This window comes from Artibeus jamaicensis, unplaced genomic scaffold (assembly GCF_021234435.1).
Source record: "Artibeus jamaicensis isolate MK-2021 breed Jamaican fruit bat unplaced genomic scaffold, CSHL_Jam_final contig_475, whole genome shotgun sequence".
NCBI lineage: Eukaryota > Metazoa > Chordata > Mammalia > Chiroptera > Phyllostomidae > Artibeus > Artibeus jamaicensis.
In genome coordinates this window covers 5,437,679-5,456,933 of record NW_026521852.1, presented here as the reverse complement: position 1 = coordinate 5,456,933, position 19,255 = coordinate 5,437,679, and the positions used below count along the sequence as shown (strand labels likewise).

At 39.6% G+C, this 19,255-nt stretch overlaps 1 protein-coding gene and 1 pseudogene across 2 annotated transcripts in view; one reads left to right on the top strand and one right to left on the bottom strand.

Moving 5' to 3' along the window:
* The first annotated feature begins 5,737 nt into the window (after positions 1-5,737).
* On the top strand, positions 5,738-6,867 carry LOC119041086 (annexin A2-like; annotated as a pseudogene).
* Positions 6,868-7,080: 213 nt separating this feature from the next.
* Positions 7,081-19,255, bottom strand: part of SLAMF1 (signaling lymphocytic activation molecule family member 1) — a 35,905-nt gene continuing 23,730 nt past the window's right edge. The window contains exons 5-7 of one of the 2 annotated variants that reach the window (XM_037134224.2): positions 18,154-18,227; positions 9,160-9,252; positions 7,083-7,751 (exon numbers count right to left, since the gene is read on the bottom strand). In XM_037134224.2, the coding sequence (XP_036990119.2) occupies positions 7,701-7,751; positions 9,160-9,252; positions 18,154-18,227 (218 nt within the window). In that variant the 3' untranslated portion in view covers positions 7,083-7,700. Of the gene's footprint in view, positions 7,752-9,159; positions 9,253-18,153; positions 18,228-19,255 lie in introns of both variants that reach the window. The other variant, XR_005080969.2, reaches the window with a different exon arrangement.

Genomic DNA, 19,255 nt, shown 5'->3' with positions numbered 1-19,255 from the left:
TGTTTCTTTAACTTCTTTTTCTTAGATAAGTCCCTTTAACATTTCATATAATAAGGGCTTGGTGATGATGAACTTGAATTTGATCTTATCTGAGAAGCACTTTATCTGTCCTTCCATTCTAAATGAAAGTTTGCTGGATAGAGCAATCTTGGTTGTAGGTCTTTGGATTTCATGATTTGGAATACCTCTTTCCAGCCCCTTCTTGCCTGTAAGGTCTCTTTTGAGAAATCTGCTGACAGTCTGATGGGAACTCCTTTGTAGGTGACTGTCCCCTTAGCTCTTGCTGCTTGTAGGATTCTCTCCTTCATTTTAATCTTGGCTAATGTAATTACGATGTGCCTTGGTGTGTTCCTTCTTGGGTCCAACTTCTTTGGGACTCTCTGAGCTTCCTGGATTTCCTGGAAGTCTATTTCCTTTGCCATCTTGGGGAAATTCTCCTTTATTATTTGTTCAAATAAGGTTTCCACTGGTGGCTGTGCCTTTCCCCCTTCTGGTACCCCTATAATTCGGATGTTGGAGCGTTTAAAGATGTCCTGGAGGTTCCTAAGCTTCTCCTCAATTTTTTGAATTCTTGCTCCTTCACTCTTTTCTTTTTTTTTAAATTTATTTTTTAAAATTGATTATGCTGTTACAGTTGTTCTATTCCCCCCTTCATTCCCCTCCACCCTGCCCCCCATCCCCACCATTACCCCCCTTTAGTTTATGTCCATGTGTCCCAAGTCCTTTAGGTTCTATATTTCCCATGCTATTCTTGCCCCCCCATCTATTTTCTATCTACTGTCTATGCTACTTATTTTCTGTACCTCCTGCCCCCATCTCCTCCTCCCACTCCCCTGTTGCTAACCCTCCTTGAAATCTTCATTTCTATGTTTCCACTCCTGATCTAGCTGTTCTTTTAGTTTGCTTTCATTTTAGGTGTGGTTGTTAATAACTGTGAGCTTGTTGTTCTTTCACTGTTCATGTTTCTTTAACTTCTTTTTCTTAGATAAGTCCCTTTAACATTTCATATAATAAGGGCTTGGTGATGATGAACTCCTTGAATTTGATTTTATCTGAGAAGCACCTTATCTGTCCTTCCATTCTAAATGAAAGTTTTGCTGGATAGAGCAATCTTGGTTGTAGGTCTTTAGATTTCATGACTTGGAATATTTCTTTCCAGCCCCTTCTTGCCTGTAAGGTGTCTTTTGAGAAATCCGCTGACAGTCTGATGGGAACTCCTTTGTAGGTGACTGTCCCCTTAGCTCTTGCTGCTTCTAGGATTCTCTCCTTCATTTTAATTTTGGCTAATGTAATTATGATATGCCTTGGTGTGTTTCTTCTTGAGTCCAACTTTTTTTGGTACTCTCTGAGCTTCTTGGATTTCTTGGAAGTCTATTTCCTTTGCCAGATTGGGGAAATTTTCTTTTATTATTTGTTCAAATAATTTTTCCACTGGTGGTTGTGTCTTTCCCCCTTCTGGTACCCCTATAATTCGGATATTGGAGCGTTTAAAGATGTCCTGGAGGTTCCTAAGACTCTCCTCATTTCTTTGAATTCTTGCTCCTTGACTCTTCTGTTTGGCCATTATTTGCTTTCTTCTGGGCCACTTCATTGATTTGAGTCCCAGTTTCCTTTTCATCTCTATGGGTTTTCTGTGGAATTCCATTCATTTCCCTTAGTTTAGCCTTCATATGTTTCTCTAATTTGTGGCTATAATCAACCAGATCTGTTAGGAACTTGATGACCAGTGTTTTAAACTGTGCGTCTGAGAGTTTTGCTATTTCTTCGTCGCTTAGATTTATCTCTGGGGCTCTGAGGTCTTTCTGCGACATTTTTGGTCTGTTCTGGCCCTTTAAGCGGGAGAAGTGGCGCCTTGGACTCCCAGGTCACTGGTTTGTGACCTGTATGTGGGGGCGTGGCCAGAGCGGGGATATGGCGGCGCCCTCTACTGCCGCAAGCCACGGGGACCGCCAGGCCCGGTCCAAGCGCCCACTCCCTCGCCTGTCCGCTGGCCCACAGATAGGCAACCGTGGGCAACCGCAGTCAACACGCAGCCCCGCCTCCCCACTGTCTCCTCAGCAGTCGCTCACCCGGTGGGTTGCTCGGTCGCTCACTAGGTCCAATCCTGGGTTTGGAACCCGTGCGTCTGGATTCGCGCATCCGGATTCCACGCCTGGGTCCGTTCCGACCGGAGTCCTGTGCAACCCCTCACGAGACGCCGGTTTCTGCCCCTTACCGGTCGGGCTGAAGAATTTGTTGTTACTGGACTTCCAAAAAGTTCAATTTTCCGTGTTCTGGTTGTGTTTTCTGATGCTCATATTTAGTTGTCCCTAAACTTGGTTGTGTGAGAAGGTACGGCACGTCCATCTATACCTCCATCTTGGCGGAAGTCTCCTTCACTCTTTTCTGTTTGGCCATTATTTGCTTTCTTCTGGTCCACTCCATTGATTTGAGTCCCAGTTTTCTTTTCATTGCTATTGGTGTCCTGTGCAATTCCATTCATTTCAATTGGTTTTGCCTTCATATATTTGTCTAATTTGTGGGTGTAATCAACCAGTTCTGTGAGGATCCTGATTACCAGTGTTTTAAACTGTGCATCTGAGAGTTTTGCTATTTCTTCATCGCTTAGATTTATAGGCTCTGGGACTTTGAGATCTTCTTGAGCCATTTTTCGTTTGTTCGCGCCCGTTAAGTACGAGGATCGGCGCCTTGGACTCTCAGGTCACTGGGTTGTGACGCTTATGTGGGGGCGTGGTCAGAGCGGGGAAATGGCGGCACCCTCTGCTGTTTCGCACTGCTGGGTGAGGAGCAGCGCCTTAGGTGGTTCACCAGGACTGGGCCACTCAGAGTCACTGGGTTATGACGCTGTATGTGGAGGTGGGGTCAGAGCAGGGAAATGGTGGCGCCCTCCCTGCCGCTTGCTGTGGGGACCCGCTGGGTTCCGGTCCAATCGCCCACTCCCTCACTTGTCTGCGCACCAATGCACGACCACGGTCAACCCGCAGCCCTGCTCTCTCGCTGTTTCCCCTGCGGTTGCTTGCTTGGTCGCTGGCTCGGGTCGCTCACTAGGTCCAACCCTGGGCCTGGATTCCACGCGCCTGAGTTCGTCCAACCTAGTTTTCCTGTGCAACCCTGCTCCACCAGCTGCTGGTTTCACCCCTTACCGGTCAGGCTGAAGAATTTGTTGTTAACAGACTTCCAAAAAGCTCAATTTTCTGTGTTCTGGCTATGTTTTCTGTTGCTAATATTTCGTTGTTTCTAAACTTGGTTGTGTGAGAAGGTACGGCACATTCACCTATGCCTCCATCTTGGCGGAAGTCCCCAAGAAGTTATTTAGATAGCCAGTATCTTTCTCAATTTGTACTTCTCTGTAAGTCGGAAGATTTTTTTCACAGGGGAACATTTGGTAATGTTTGGAGACATTTTTATATTGTAATGATCAGGGACAGGAGACGGGTTATTGGCATCTGCTAAACATTGTACAATGCATGGGACAGCCATAAAAAACAACTATCTGAATTAAAATATCAGTAGTGCTACAGTTGAGAAACTCTGCTCTAGGTTTGTTCCACAGGAGAATTTGGAGACATTTGGGAAAGACAATTATTCTTACAGTGAAAAAAATTTAACAATCTTTTAAACATAGTTCTCTTCTCTGTGTGGAGGCTGGTTCCCAGCTTTGGTGAAGAGGGCATAGAGCTAACCTTTGCCCATGCCACAGGAAAGGGACAACCTCCTAGCTCACCAAAACAAATCAGCCACCTTTAATATTTCATAGCTATAACTATTGAGATACAAGACCATGAAGCATGTCTTGCCATACTGCTATATCATGAACCCCCTAGGTAACGCAAGACAAGAGTGCAATTTCCATAGGAACCATCTGTATTTTATTTATTTCCCAGGAAGTAGAGACAAAAACTTCAGGAAGGGAAGTAACTTATTGTAATCAGTGGTTTTTCCGTCAGCATATGCACCCTTTATCAGTCACTTTCTGGTGTCTGACCAGAGTTAAGAGTCCCGAAGAAGCTGAAGGCTACTGCAGAGCAGCAGTCTCTTAAGACCAAAAATGGGCCTGCTCCTCCTGCATTCTCCAGAATTCAGATATGCTCATTAAGAAAAAACATTAGAGAAGAAACATGGGGAAATAAGACTCTAAAGTATCAATTGTATTTTTTTAAGCCTGAGGAAAAGTAATGCTTCAGCTGACTCATGGTGACTTTGGGTAAAACTGAAGGGTTCTCTGCTTTTCCAGTAATTTGAAGGGTGGCACAAAACACTCCATGACACAGCCATCCTCCCCAGAGAGGTCTTGAGCCTGGGACAGAAAATTTTGAGGGGATAGCCTATTCTTTCCTCCCTTGTTTCTGCCCTTCCATTAAGTTGAATCTAGCCACAGGAAAAACCCAAGTGTTGGGACTGAGGTGCTGACACAATCTGAGTTGTAGTAAAGAAGAGAGTGTTTATAACAGACAGCTAATGAAACTAAGGTTAGACAAGGGTGCTGTCGTGATGTAGTGGACATTTGTTTTTTGCCTTTCCAGCACTGAATTCTACTTCTTATGTTTGAGGTGTTTTCTAACTCATAAGAGGCAGATCTTACCACCAAGAAAGTAGAAAATGATAGACATTCGAGTCCCAAACTCCTCTTTGGAGTAGAACGTGAAAGTGCAACCTATGATTGACCACTCAGTCCTAAACTCTGAGTTAGAAACTAGAGATGGAGAGATGAATAAGGGACCCTGGAGAAGTCACTTTGATACAGGCAGTGCCAACAGCAATACGACTTTTCCTCTCCAACTGAGGGCATAGCAAAGTCCATATCTAGTGCTGGGAGGATAATGGCAGTGCAACTGGTGCTCAGCATTGTCATCCCTGGGCTGGTTTTGCTATTTGGGCTATGGTCCTAGCCACAGGGTATGTCTCCCCACTCTGGTTTTTTTTTTTTTTTTTTTTTTGGCTTATTTTCAAAAGATGATTTTGTAGGACCACCTAACAGTTATTTGACCCAACCAATATCTGATTTTCAGAAGACTCCTTTTTGACATTGAGAATAAAGAATCCAGACCAATTTTTGTTAATTGCAGCTAAGGACACTATCACCAAAATTGGTACCATGAAATGCGCTACCCCAAGAACAGAGGAAGTACAAAGTAATGAGGACCTCAGAATTTTGAGAGGGAAAGTTAGTGATTCTTGTTTTATGGTTGTAAGATGATGATTTTTTAAAGTGTTCACTAAGGTCATACAAGTATCTATCAGAAAGAAGAGCTTCAGTTGAAGAGGGCCTATCTGAAAACAAGAGAGTAAGAAAATTAAGACCTTATAAAAAAGGCTCTTTCTGTCTGCAGCCTGAAATTTATTAAGCATTCAATTATTTGAAACTGTTGGGCTAAAATATGTTAAGTTTCTACTTCAAGATAGATTTAGTGTAAGGGATTAGGAAGGGCCTGTTAGAGACTCTGGAAATGTGAGGCTACAGATATAAAATAGTTTCAGAATCAGGTTGAAGACTCTTAGCTGAAGCTCCAGGTTTGTTCTTCAATGGAATAGACAGAGAACTAGAATTTGAAAACAATTTTGGGAGATGAAAAATCACTCTGGAATGAGTTCTAATTATTGTAACTTCTTTTGTAACAACATCACCAAATATTTGCGACTTTTCTTTAAATGTCAACATCATTTGCATATTCTTAAAACTATAATTTTAAGAATCTAGCTCTGCATCTGAGGACGCTTACAGCTCTCAGCACCCAGCCCTACTTCTTTCAAAATGTCTACTGTTCATGAAATTCTGTGCAAGCTCAGCTTGAAGGGTGGTCAATCTATACTACCAAGTGTGTATGGGTCAGTCAAAGCCTACACCAACTTTGATGCCCATCGGAACACTTTGAACATTGAAATGACCATCAAGACCAAAGGTGTGGATGAGGTCACCATTGTCAAGATTTTGACCAATCACAGCAATGAACAGAAGCAGGATATTGCCTTAGTCTACCAGAGAAGGACCCAAAAGGAACTTGCATCAGCACTAAAGTCAGCCTTGTCCAGCCACCTGGAGATGGTGATTTGGGGCCTTATTGAAAACACTTGCTCAGTATAATGCTTTCAATCTGAAGGACTCCATGTAGGGGCTGGGGACTGATGAGGACTCTCTCACTGAGATCATCTGCTCAAGGACCAACTGGGAGCTGCAGGACATTAACACAGTCTACAAGGAAATGTAACAGACTGACCTAGAAGGCATTATTTCTAACACATCTGGTGACTTCTGCAACCTGATGGTTGCCCTTGTAAAGGGTAGAAGAGCAGGAGATGACTCTGCAATTGATTATGAACTGATTGACCAAGATGTCTGGGATCTCTATGATGCTGGAATGAAGAGGGAAGGCACTGATATTCCCAACTGGATCAGCATCATGACCAAGCAGAGCATGTGTCATCTCCAGAAAGTATTTGAAAGGTACAAGAGCTACAGCCCTTATGACATGTTGGAAAGGATCAAGCAGAAAGTCAAGGGAGACCTGGACAATGCTTTCCTGAACCTGGTCCATTGCATCCAGAACAAGCCCATGTATTTTGCTGACTGATTGCATGACTCCGTGAAGGGCAAGGAAACATGCAACAAGGTCTGGATCAGAATCGTGATCTTCCGAGGTAAAGTGGACATGTTGAAAATCAGGTCTGAATTCAAGAAAAAGTATGGCAGTCCCTGTACTACATCCAGCAAGACACCAAGGGTGACTACCAGAAATTGCTGCTATACCTGTGGTGGGGATAACTGAGGCCTGAGATGGCTCAAGTGTTTAGGAGTGGTGTTCCTGTGCTTCCAGCTAATGATTCTAGAAAATCAGCTTGCAACTAATGGTCCCCTGTGCCCATTCCTGTGAGGATGATGTTAACATTGCTCCTGCCCCAACCTTATTTTAGTTACCCAAGCATTGTATGGCTTTCCCATCTAGTCTCTCCTTTTAGCCAAAAAAATGAATGTTCCAAGGAGTTGGAATTAAAATCTATGATGTGAAACACTTTGCCTCTTGTGTACTGTGTCATAGACAGATGAATAAACTGAATTTTTACTTTAGAATCAAAAAAAGGAAAGAGAATCTTGGTGATTTTTATTCCATTATTTAAAGCCCAGAGACTTCAATGTCATATTTTCAGTTTATTGACTCTTTAGCTTCTTTTATCACAGTGTTTTGCATATAATAAGGAATTCATTCTCCATTGCCCATCCAGAGAAAGAAACTGAGGCACAGAGCCTTGATCAGGTCTGTGTGGTGATTGAAATCAGCTCCCAGAACCATTTCCAGACAGACAGAATGTAAACTGTCCCAGACTCTAGCTGGTGATCAGCAGTCTGAGATAGGTGCTGGATGTTCTGGCTTTCTGCCTTTGGCTTTCACTATGCAATCTCCGCAAAGAGCAAGGTACTTGAAGGTATGGATTCACTGGGTTTGCATTGCCCACTTGTCTGCCACACCATAGAGATGGAAAACTCTGTTCTGGGCCTTTTCCCTGTAGAACGGACTAAGTACTTTGGAAGCTTCACCTCCTTGTCCATTTCACTGGTAAATGGTGGAAGGGACATCACCAAGTAGTTAATCTGAGAAGAGTACAGATGTGTAGACTGTCATAGGAACTTGATACCTGGGCCAAGTTCAGTGTTTATTTTGGCTCCTCCATGGTCCTTTATGTAGTCCCTTCATTGGTCTGTGGAGTCAGCTCTCTGGAAGTGTCACGCTGGCATAAACTGTGATGGAGCTTGGTTCCTGGGGGCAAAACAAAAGAAGTCTGTGAGTGAAGGGACTGGCACTAGCTTCACAGGAACAAATAGAAAAAGTGCTGCTTAGGAAAAGGAAAGGGTCTCAGAAATCACGTAGCATAGAGACTTACTTGGTCAAGGTGGGTCACAGCCAAGCACTGCTGGAGGCAGTATTCAGGTCTCAAACTATCTGTCCTGTCCACAGATTGGGCTACGGCTCCCTTCTAAGTATATACATGCCATCAAGGACACTTGGAGACCTGTTCCAGTGATCTGAGGACAGAACTCAGTGCTGCTCAACCTCCTTGATTTCTTCCCTTCCCTTGACTTAAAAGGAAAACCAATGGTTTTACTCTGAGGCAAGGGGCATGGTTTGGAGAAACTAAGAGAATTCCAAATCACTGAGCTTTAAAAGGGATTAGTGAGACCCAAAGGGAGAAAGAAGAAGTGGTTCAGGCAGGAGAGAGAGGGAAAGGAGATGGGGATTTTGGGCAAGACTTCTTATAGGGAAAGGACTCAAGAGTCTGAGAAAGTCTCAGACATTTCCCAGAAATGGGAAAATGTAGGAGGTTTTCCTATAAAATATGAAATGTACTATTATTCTTTCCCAAGAAAATTTTATTAAAAATCTATATCATTTTAAAATATTTTGAAGTCAGAGCTTTGAAAAAGAAGGGTAAATGTTGGCAATTCTGTAGTGTTTCAATTCTCAATCATCTCCTAAAATGCTTTATTTAATAGAGCAAAACTGGAGCCAAGATTTCAGCTCAGAATTTATCTATGTTCATTTGGTAAAGGGAAAGATTTCTGTCAAGTAAAATTAATACAATGCTGATTTAGCAATGGAGTAGAATAGGTGAGGCTCACTCTGGGCTGCCCATCACATTTTCTTCTACCCTTCATACCTGTGCAGAGCTCAACTCCTAAATATTTTGATTAAATAGGTCTGGATGTAACTTAGACACAAGCATTTTTACAAAGCTTCTGGCGATTCTGTTATGCAGCTGGACTTAAAAACTCCTGCACTTAAAATATAATCCCCAAACTTAAACATGCGTCAGGATCACCCAGGGGATGTCAATATTTAATGTGTAGATGCCTAGGTACTTGCCATAGACACTCTTATTGAAAAGAATCCTAGGTGGAAGGCCCCAAGAATCTCTATTTTTAATAAATATATCAGCTGATTCTGATGTGGCCCTTGGATGACTCTCAGAGAAACAGTGGTGAGCAGAGGACACTGTGATCCCCTGTGAAAGCCATGAGGGCTTTTCCAGAAGCCCTGCAACAAAGACCACAGAATCTCTATATTAACTTCTTGCAATGGCCTGCCATTTCCAATTCAGGACTCTGTTTTATTTCAGCTCTGCAAAGGTCACACCTTTGCCTCTCCTCTCTACAGAGAGATGACTCACCTGAACAGGCTGTGGGACAGGCTCTGTGGCAGCAACATAAATGGTGGTGCAGGGGTCCTGAGCTGGCAGGGGATCATGTTCCTTCTGAATAGGCTACAAGAGAAGCAAATAAAGCAGGAGATTGGCTGAGCAGAGAATTATTTCCCATCCAACTCTCCCCATGGGGAAGCACAGAATCAAAAAGCTTTCAGTTAGAAAACTCCTTAGAATAATTTGGTCCAGGTTCCTTCCCAGGAATTCTCCCCCAAATTCCCTGAAATTCAATGCTCTGGGCTTTGCTTGGACTCTTCACGGGACATATTGGAGCTCACAACCTCATGTGTTAGCCTAATTCATCATTTGCACTTCCCAGATGTTTGAAAGGTCTTCCTCACGATGAAAAAAACTGATGTGGCTCTTACTGGGACACCTAAAGAGAAGTCCATCTTCATAGTATTTGGTCTGGCTCATACCACCCACTAAATGCAGAGATCATTCCATCCCCACACTCTAACATGGCTTTTTGTTACTTTATTTTCCTGTCCAAATATTGAACTTAATAATAAATGTATGCATGTGTACTAAAGTTTTACAAAGTCTTTCAAATATCTTTTTATTTGTCTCACAAACACTTTATATGTTAAATGCTGTTGTCACTCACATTTTACAGATGAACAATGAAAGCCCAGAAAGATTTACTGCTTTCCTGATATATACAATGCAAGAAGTATTAAAGCCAGGAGTCCCACTGAGGTCTTTTTTTAAAAGATTTTATTTATTTATTTTTAGACAGAGGGGAAGGGATGGAGAAAGAGAGGAAGAGAAACATCAGTCTGTGGTTGCTTGTTGTGCTTCCCGCACTGGGGAACCTGGCCTGCAACCCTGACTGGGAATTGAACCAGCGACCGTCTGCTTCGCAGTCCAGTGCTCAGTCCACTGAGCCACACCAGCCAGGGACCACTGAGGTCTTTTAAAGTGTATGCTCTTTCCATCATACCATTCTTCTTTGGTTGCCTCAACTTATAATGACCTCTCTTTTACCTAAATTTCTCAATATTTAAAGTCTAATTCACACACTATAACACTTAACTGTATGCTGAATTTAACACACTCATATTTAAATTGTTTCCCTAGACTATCAATTTCTTGTGAAATAGCCTGTATTTCTTTGCATTCCCCACAAAAAAAGGGCACATAAAAAAAACCTTCAGTTGATGTTAGTTGATGTTACTGTAAATGAATTAAAATCCATGATAACAGGATGAATCAGTGCAGGAGTAAATTGAGGCCAAATCCCTGTAAGATGGAGATGACATGATTTATGCCAGGGAAATTATCTTTGCAAAACACTTTGGGTACACTGATGCAGAGTGATGCTACTCTTTACTTTTCTGATATAGAGCAAGACTTGAAACTAAAACACATGGTTTTTAATGGGAGAGAACTTAGAATCTTTTCACCTGATGAAAGAGGTAAGGAATTAGAAAAGTTTACTGAAGGAAAGAAAGTTCCAGGTGGAATGTGATTTTGATGAATTGCTATGAAGAAAAGTTAGGTTTGTTCTGTAGAGTCCTTCAGTTTTAAACCAAGGTTAAAATTTTAGTGACATCTTTTGTTCGATATATTAAAGTTTTTTTTTTAGATACAAAGGTGTTCAAATGGAATGGATTGCCCCAAGAGGCAATGAATCTTTCATTAGTGGAAGTGCTTGGGGTAGATTAGGGCTTCTCATACTTTAATGTGTCTATTAATTACCTGAGGATTTCATTAGGAGGCTCGTTCTATTTCAGAAGATCTGGGTAGGACCTGGTATTCTGCATTTCTAATAAGGTCCTAGGTTATGCTGCTAATTCTCGGTCAGAGACTACATTTTAGTAAACAAGAGCTAGCTAACGAAAGACAGAAAACTGTACTTGAACAACAATTAAAATAAACTTTTTTTCAAAAAAAGAGCCAGCCAACACTATGAAAATAATGTTGTAGAAGGTAACTCAAGCATAATTGTCAGATTGAAATAAATTACTTTCAATATCCCATACAACTCGTACATACTATCTTTGGAGAAATTTTGAATTTAAGGGAGAATTATTTTCAATAATGAGATGAATGTGAAACTATTTGAGACATTTATCAACAGAAGCAGCCCCACCTGTCTTCTTGTCTGGAAGGAATTTACTATGGGGGAGAAAGCAAATAACTTACGCTTTTCACATTTTACTAAAAAGCTTAGAAAGGAGAAAAAGTGGAGAGGAAATTGCTCATAGTTTTATGAGCAATTTGACACAATATGGTTAGCATGTTGTTAGATTTCTCTTTGGTATTTTTATTTAGGCATAGGAAATTATTTTAAACATAGTTGTAATAACTTAGTAACTTTTTATATCTTGGTGTTGAGCACAATGCCGGGATCATTACACTTCCATATTCTTTATCAATGCTGTCGCCTAGAATTTGGCAAGGTGGTACCCCGGATAAAACCTAAGAGTCCATAGCAGACAGCAAATATTTGGTAAATAATTTTTGGTGTTTATTATAGTCTTTATGAGGGTATTAAGTACCCATTAAATAAAAGCAAATGAAATATTAATAAATATGAATAATTGTCCATTTATTGTAGTCTATGTAGAAAATCATACAGGCATTGTAAATATAACCAAAAATATTGTAAGGATGTGGGAAAGTCTAAATGCATATTGAAAATAATAATAATTATGTCTTATATATTTAAAATATATATGAAATTAAAATAATGACCAAAAAGTCATATAAGTCGAGAGATAAAATTAAAGGTACAGTTTAAAAAATTTAAAAACTAAAAATTAAAAAAAGATGGAGTTAAACTATTGTCCAGTAAGGAAATAAATATTAGACTTTGATAAGTCAAGGATGCATTTCTTTATTTCTAGGGTACTCAATAAAATAATAGAAAAATTAATTACTAATCTAATAGACAAATGAAATAATAAAAATATAATTTAAATCTTCCTTCAAAGAAACCCCTGGCTCAGAAAACTTTACCCATGAATTCTGGCAAATCTTTAAAGGGAAAAATAACGTAAATTCCATCCAAACATTTCCAGATAATAACAAAAAGGAAGTACATCCTGCAATGAGTTGAACTGTGGGCCCCTAAAGTAAATTCACCTAGAATCTCAAAATGTGACCTTATTGGGAATAGAGTCTTTGTAGATACAATTGTGGTAATAATTTCAAAATGAGGTCATGCCAAATAAGGATGGGTCTTAAATTCAGAGATGAGTATATTTATAAGACATGGAAAAGGAGAAGACACAAAGTCACAGAGAGAGGAAAGTTGTGTGAAGATGGAGGCAGAAATTGGGAGTATGGAGCTACAAGCCAATAAGTGCAGAGAGTGCCCGCAGCCACCAAAGCTGGAAGATGCAAAGGTTTATTTTCCCCTATGGTCTCAGCAGGAACATGGCTCGAGTGACACCTTCATTTTGGACTTTGGGCCTTCAAAACTGTGAGAGAATGCATTTTTGTTGTTTTAAGTCACCAAGTTTGTAATAATTTGTTACAGTAGCACTAGGAAACTAACACATCCCAACTTATTTTGTGAAGTTAGCATGTTCTTGATATAAAACCTAGCATTATAGGCCAATTTCATTGAGAAACAAACAGAAAAGATTCTTAAAATATTTGCAAATAAAATCTGGCAAAAAGGATCAGACAAAATTGCTTCTATCCCAGGAATACAAAATTGGTTTAATCTTTGTATATCAGTGTAATTCAGTATATAAGTAAAAAAGATAAATGTTTGAAAATCAAAAGATTATATCAATAGATGCAGTGTTGATAAAATTCAACACCAATTCACTCTTTTTAAAAAAGATTTTATTTATTTATCTTTAGAGGGGAAGGGAAGGAGATAGGGAGAGAAATATCAATGTATGGTTGCCTCTGGTACGTACCCTGCTGGGAGCTGGCCTACAACCCAGGCACGTGCCCTGACTGGGAATCAAACCGTGATACTTTGGTTCGCAGGCCCACGCTCAATCCACTGAGCTACACCAGCCAGGGCAACACCAATTCATTCTTGATAAAATTTCTTGCATACCAGAGTTGGCAGAGAACATTCTTTTTCCTTTTGAATTTTAATAATTCAAAGTTAATAATTATTAATAATTATAAACTATTAATAAAATAAATAATTACTAATTAAAATGTATTTAAGTTAAATCTAAATCCTCCACTAAGAAGTAAAGTTCAGGCTTATAAATTTTATTCTATCCAAGCACATTCTAACAATTATTTTAGGGAAAATGATACTGTTTGAAGGTTTTGAACTGCATTCAGAAATTTTTACTGCTCCATTCTCTTCGAGTAACTCTTAGAACTGTATTTTTTTAATTTTAAGAAATACTTTATTTATTTATTTTTAGAGAGAGTGGAAGGGAAGGAGAAAGAGGAGGGAAGACTGATGGGTTGCTTCTTACATGCCCCCAACCAGGGACCTGTCCCACAACCCAGGCAGGCATGTGCCCTGACTTGGGAATCAAACTGGTAACACTTCAGTTTGCACGATGATGCCCAACCCACTGAGCCACACCGGTCAGGGCTTACGTCTTAGAATTTTAATCTGAAATGTCAATGTGATTAGTTCTTCATGTCTCTCACCTTCCTATACTTGTAAACACAAACCTAAACTTCTTATTCAATTACCTATTTTAAGTTTAAGCACAAGAATAATAGTTTCCTCATGGGCAACATTTTAATAAATTTTAATTATCACTAATACTTAAAATGCAAATGTACACAAATTTGTCTTAAAAATAAGTAATTGATTTACCATTTACTTCACCATTTTTACATAGTTTGGAGAGAATATTATTAATCAGAGAAAAAGGCAGCTACAAAAAAATTTTAGCAAAAATCATACTTAATGGTAAGATATTGATGGTTTTTCTTTTGAATTTGGAACTCTACAAGAATACCAGAAGTACCACTTCCACTGAACATTGCGTGAGACATCTCAGCCAATAAAAGAGCAAAAAAAGAAAAAGGAAAGAGAAGTTACATGAACAGATGATCATGATTGTGTACAGAGAGAATCCAAAATCATCTATAGATAAATGCCTATAAGTTTATAAATGAGCTTAGCAATGTTGCAAGTTTAATGTTAATATATAAAATTCGTTCTATTTCTATATATCAATAATAAACAGACACTAAAGAAAAAATTTAAAGGTAACCTCACTGATAGTATCCCCAAACGTCAAATGTTTAAATGCCAAGTAATAAATTTTGAAGGATGTACAAGTCCTCTTATGAAAAAAATATAAAACATCACTTAGAAAAATTAAAGATCTAAATTAAGAAAGTCTATATCATTGTTTTAATTGATAAAAAAGTAAATTGCTATACTCACTTTTAAAAAGTTTGTTCTTATCTAGTCAGCTTGAGGATATGCATACCTTATGATTCAGAAATTCTACTTCTAGGTATATGTCCAACAGAAATATGTGCATGTATCTACCAAGGGAGAGATATGATACATATGTCCATAGTGCAAATTTGGACATAGTGCATAGTGCAAATTTCCAACACTATGAATGTTCATAGTGCAAATTTATAATAGACTCAAACTCACAATAATCCAACTGTCCATTAAGTCAACTGGATAAATAAACTCTACTATAGTCACATATTGACATGTATAAAACAAGGAAAATGAATGTAGTATATCTAAACTCAAAGACATGAATGGATATTATAAAAATAATATTGAGCAAAAAATCAGACACAAGAGAAAAATACTGTAGAATCTCATTTTTATAAAATCAGGGACAAAAGAGAGAAAACTAAAGTATATTTTTAGGAATCAAGATAGTGATATCTTAGGGGAGGAGTGAGAGGACAGTGATTGGAAGGGGCACAAAAATGTCTGGGGGCTGCTGGCAATGGTCTGTTCCTTTATCTGATAATATGGTATTAGGAGACTCAGTACTGCAAGATGTAATTTCTCCTCAAATAGATCTGTAGATACAATTCGATCCTAATAGGATTTTTTCCTTTTTGTGATAACTGAGAAACTGATTCTAAAGTGCATATGAAAGTACAAAGGGTCAATAAACATAAAAAATCTTAAAGAAATACAAGGTAGGGAGATTTGCTTTACTAGATATCAATGTAGGTAAGTCATTGAACTGACACATATGTTGTGAACTTTTGACATATATGTCATACTTTACAGCAAAAAGAGGGATGCTTACTGTATGGCATAGGGTAGATAGTGATGGCACCATGATAAAGTTGAGCCTGGTTATTGAAATTTGTAAATGCAAGGGTGGAGGTTGCTCTTGAGACTGTATATATTTAAATGGAGTTTTGTTCTCAGTTGTGATCATGGGCCTATATAATAAGCCCTCCAGGCCACTAGAGGTCAGCAGAAATTAGAGGTTTGTCCAAAAGTTCATCTCTGGTTATCAGAAAGCCATTTATTGTCATCTGATGCAATTTCTCAAGGAGCTAGTCAAAGCTGTCTTTACCTTTACATTTTTTTTCTCCAGTATTGGCTTCCCCACGTGTCCTAAATGGCCACAGTTTGGCCTATCACCTAGAATTGTCTTCATGTCTAAAAACTATATTGTCATAGCTAATCATAATTTCTTTAGCCTCTCTCTTGTATCATCTGCTCAACTTCATCATGATTCTAGATTTCTTTATCCCTCCCTAATGTCTCAGTTCAACCATTACAGTTTTGCTTTCTTTTATTTCCAGAATATGTATCATATTCCATCTCTTCAACCACTCTCTGGCCAGAATCCTCAAGTCCTCTCCCTTGTGTCTTTGGCACTTTACAAACTTCTAAACTTGGATCAAACCAACTTATCACACAATAGCTTTTCTAAATCTTTCCTTCTTTCCTCAAACATATACCCTTTTCCCTAGAGAAGGGGAAAGTTTCATAACATGGAAATGTAAACTCCTTGAATGCCAAAGCTGGAAGGAGTCATATGTCATATCTTTCTAACGTCCTCATTTCTTTCTTATGAAGAAACAGACAACCAGAAGATCACCCATCTGTTATTTCATTAACAAATAGTCCCATCTGATAGTGAAGCTTAATACCCTTTTAGAGAATTCTTGTTCTTGATTTCTGCACCCCTAATTTTCCCTGCTTCAGAATCCATGTAGAACTGTGAATGTCAGAAATACATGGCGTGACTTCCGCCAAGATGGAGGCGTAGGTGGAAGCATTTTGCCTTTTCACACAACCAAGTTTAAAAACAACAAAGTTTTAGCAACAAAAGTGCAGCCAAATCACAGGAAATTGAACTATACAGAAGTCTGACAACGAACCCTTCAGCCAAACTGGTAAGAGGGGCAGAGCCAGCAGCAGAGGGGGGGCAGGCAGGAAAGATCCACCGGACCAACTGGGCACGCAACCCAGGTGTGCCAGCTGCCGTGGTCGGATCCCAGGTGTGGAGTAGTGGTTGGACCCACTAAGGGCACAAGGTGGTGGACCTGCTGAGGGAGACTGAGGTCACACATTCGCGCAAAGATAAACCGGTGAAGGAGCGATCGATGAGACAGACCGAGCAGGCCCCAGTGGCAGGAAGTGGCAGGGGGGACCACCATTGTTCCTCTCTGACCCCGCCCCCACATACAGTGTCACAAACCAGCCACCTGGGTGGCCCCGCCCTGATGTACACCTATGGTCCCTCTCTTCACATGCAACAGGCATGAACAGATCAACACATGGCTCAAGAACAACTCAGAGCCCCAGAGCTGATAAATCTAAGTGACCAAGAAATAGCCAACCTTTCAGATACACAGTTCAAAACACTAGTGATCAGGATGCTCACAGAACTGGTTGATTTTAGTCACAAATTAGAGGAACATATGAAGGCTAAACTAATTGAAATGAATGGCAATGCACAGGAAACCAATAGTAATGGAAAGGAAACTGGGACTCAAATCAAAGGAGTGGACCAGAAAGAGGGAAAAAATGACCAAACAGAAAAGGATGAAAAAACAAGAGTTCAAAAAACATGAGGAGAGGCTTAGGAACCTTCAGGACATCTTTAAACACTCCAACAACCGAATTATAGGGATACCAGGAGGGGAAGAGGAACAGCCACAAGTGGAAAACTTATTTGAGCAAATAATAAAGGAAAACTTCCCCAATCTGGCAAAGGCAATAGACTTCCAGGAAATCCAGGAAGCTTAGAGAGTTCCCAAAGAAGTTGGACCCAAGAAGGAACACACCAAGGCACATCATCATTATATTAGCCAAGATTAAAATGAAGGAGAGAATTCTAGAAGCAGCAAGAGATAAGGGGACAGTCACCTACAAAGGAGTGCCCATCAGACTTTCAGCGGATTTCTCAAGAGACCTTACAGGCAAGAAGGGGCTGGAAAGAGGTATTCCAAGTCATGAAATCCGAAGACCTACATCCAAGATTGCTCTATCCAGCAAAGTTTTCATTTAGAATGGAAGGACAGATAAGGTGCTTCTCAGATAAGATCAAATTCAAGGAGTTCATCATCACCAAGCCTTATTATAGGAAATGTTAAAGAGACTTACCTAAGAAAAAGAAGATAAAAAAGATGAACAGTGAAAGGACAGCAAACTCAAAGTTATTAAGAACCACACCTAAAACAAAAGCAAACTAAGAGGACAGCTAGATCAGGAGCAGAACCATAGAAATGAAGATCTCATGGAGGGTTAGCACATGTGGGAGAAGAAGAGTGGGAGAAGAAGGGGGGAGAAGGTACAGAAAATAAGTAGCATAGACAGTAGGTAGAAAATAGATAGGGGGAGGGCAAGAACAGTAGGGGAAATATAGAATCTAAAGAACTTGAGGTACGTGGTCATAAACTAAAGGGGGGAAGTGGTGGGGGAGGGATGTGCAGGGTGGAGGGGAATGAAGGGGGAAATAGAACAACTGTAATGGCACAATCAATAAAATATATTAAAAAAAGAGAAATACATGGTGAATTATCAGGAACCTATGGGAAGCACCTCCAAAAAAAGAGTATAGAACTTACACCAGATTTCTGGACTTCAGCATAGATAGTAAGGCTTTTCGCTTCCACTGCTGGCTGGTGATAGTCTGTTTTACCTGGGGAAAAGAGACTATAGTAGTTATCTCCCTGTTTCCCAGCATGAACTCTGCTCAGACTTATCTGGTTCACCCCTTTGCATACGAACCTTCCCAGAAAGTACAACAGGAACAAATTGCTGAGTCCCAACCCCCCAACACATCTGTCATATGACACTAGGTTAGTTACTTGAACTCCCTGGGCCTATTTTACTATCTCTGAAATGGGTTGAAATAATGCCTCAGAAGGCCTTTGTGATGATTAAATAAGACAATAACTGTAAAGTGTTTAGAATAGTACCTGGCACATAGTAAATTTGCAATACATGTTAGGTGTAATCGATTACTTTAATCTTAATTTTTGTTGTGTGTATCTGGTCTTTTAATAGGATTTTAAGTTCTTTAGGGGCAGGGCAAGTTATTTATACCTCTATTGTATTTTTCAGCTCATTACCTGTTGCCTCACTCACATGTCTCACCTCCCTGTTTCGGTGGGACTTGGTGTATGTGTGCAGCAGGGAGGGAGTATAAGAAGGATGATCTAGCTCTGGCCAGGTAGCTCCTTTTGTTAGAGTGTTGTCCTGATTTGCCAGGTTGCGAGTTCAATCTCTGGTCAGGGCACACACAAGAAGCAACCAATGAACTCATAAATAAGTGGAACAACAAATTGATGTTTTCTTTCTCTCTCCTTCCTTTCTGTCTCTAAAATCAATAAATAAAAAGAAATTTACAAGAAGGATGATCCACCTGAGACTACTTGGAAAACAAAGTTGTAATGTCATTCTATTGCTTATTAACTGGAAATTTTGCTCAGTGCTCAAGGTTTCTAGAAAGTAAAAATTAAAATATTTTAATTTTAACCAATTAAAAAATTTTAAACTATACAAATAATTTATTCTTGTTACAAAGTTAAAATTGTATAGAGAAAAAGTATGTATGTCTCTCCCATTGATGTATGCAATTACATTCTCAGAAGTAATAGCTTTTAACAGTTAAATGTATATCCTTCCAGACTGCTCATTTTTCACAGTAGAACTTTCTGCAATGCT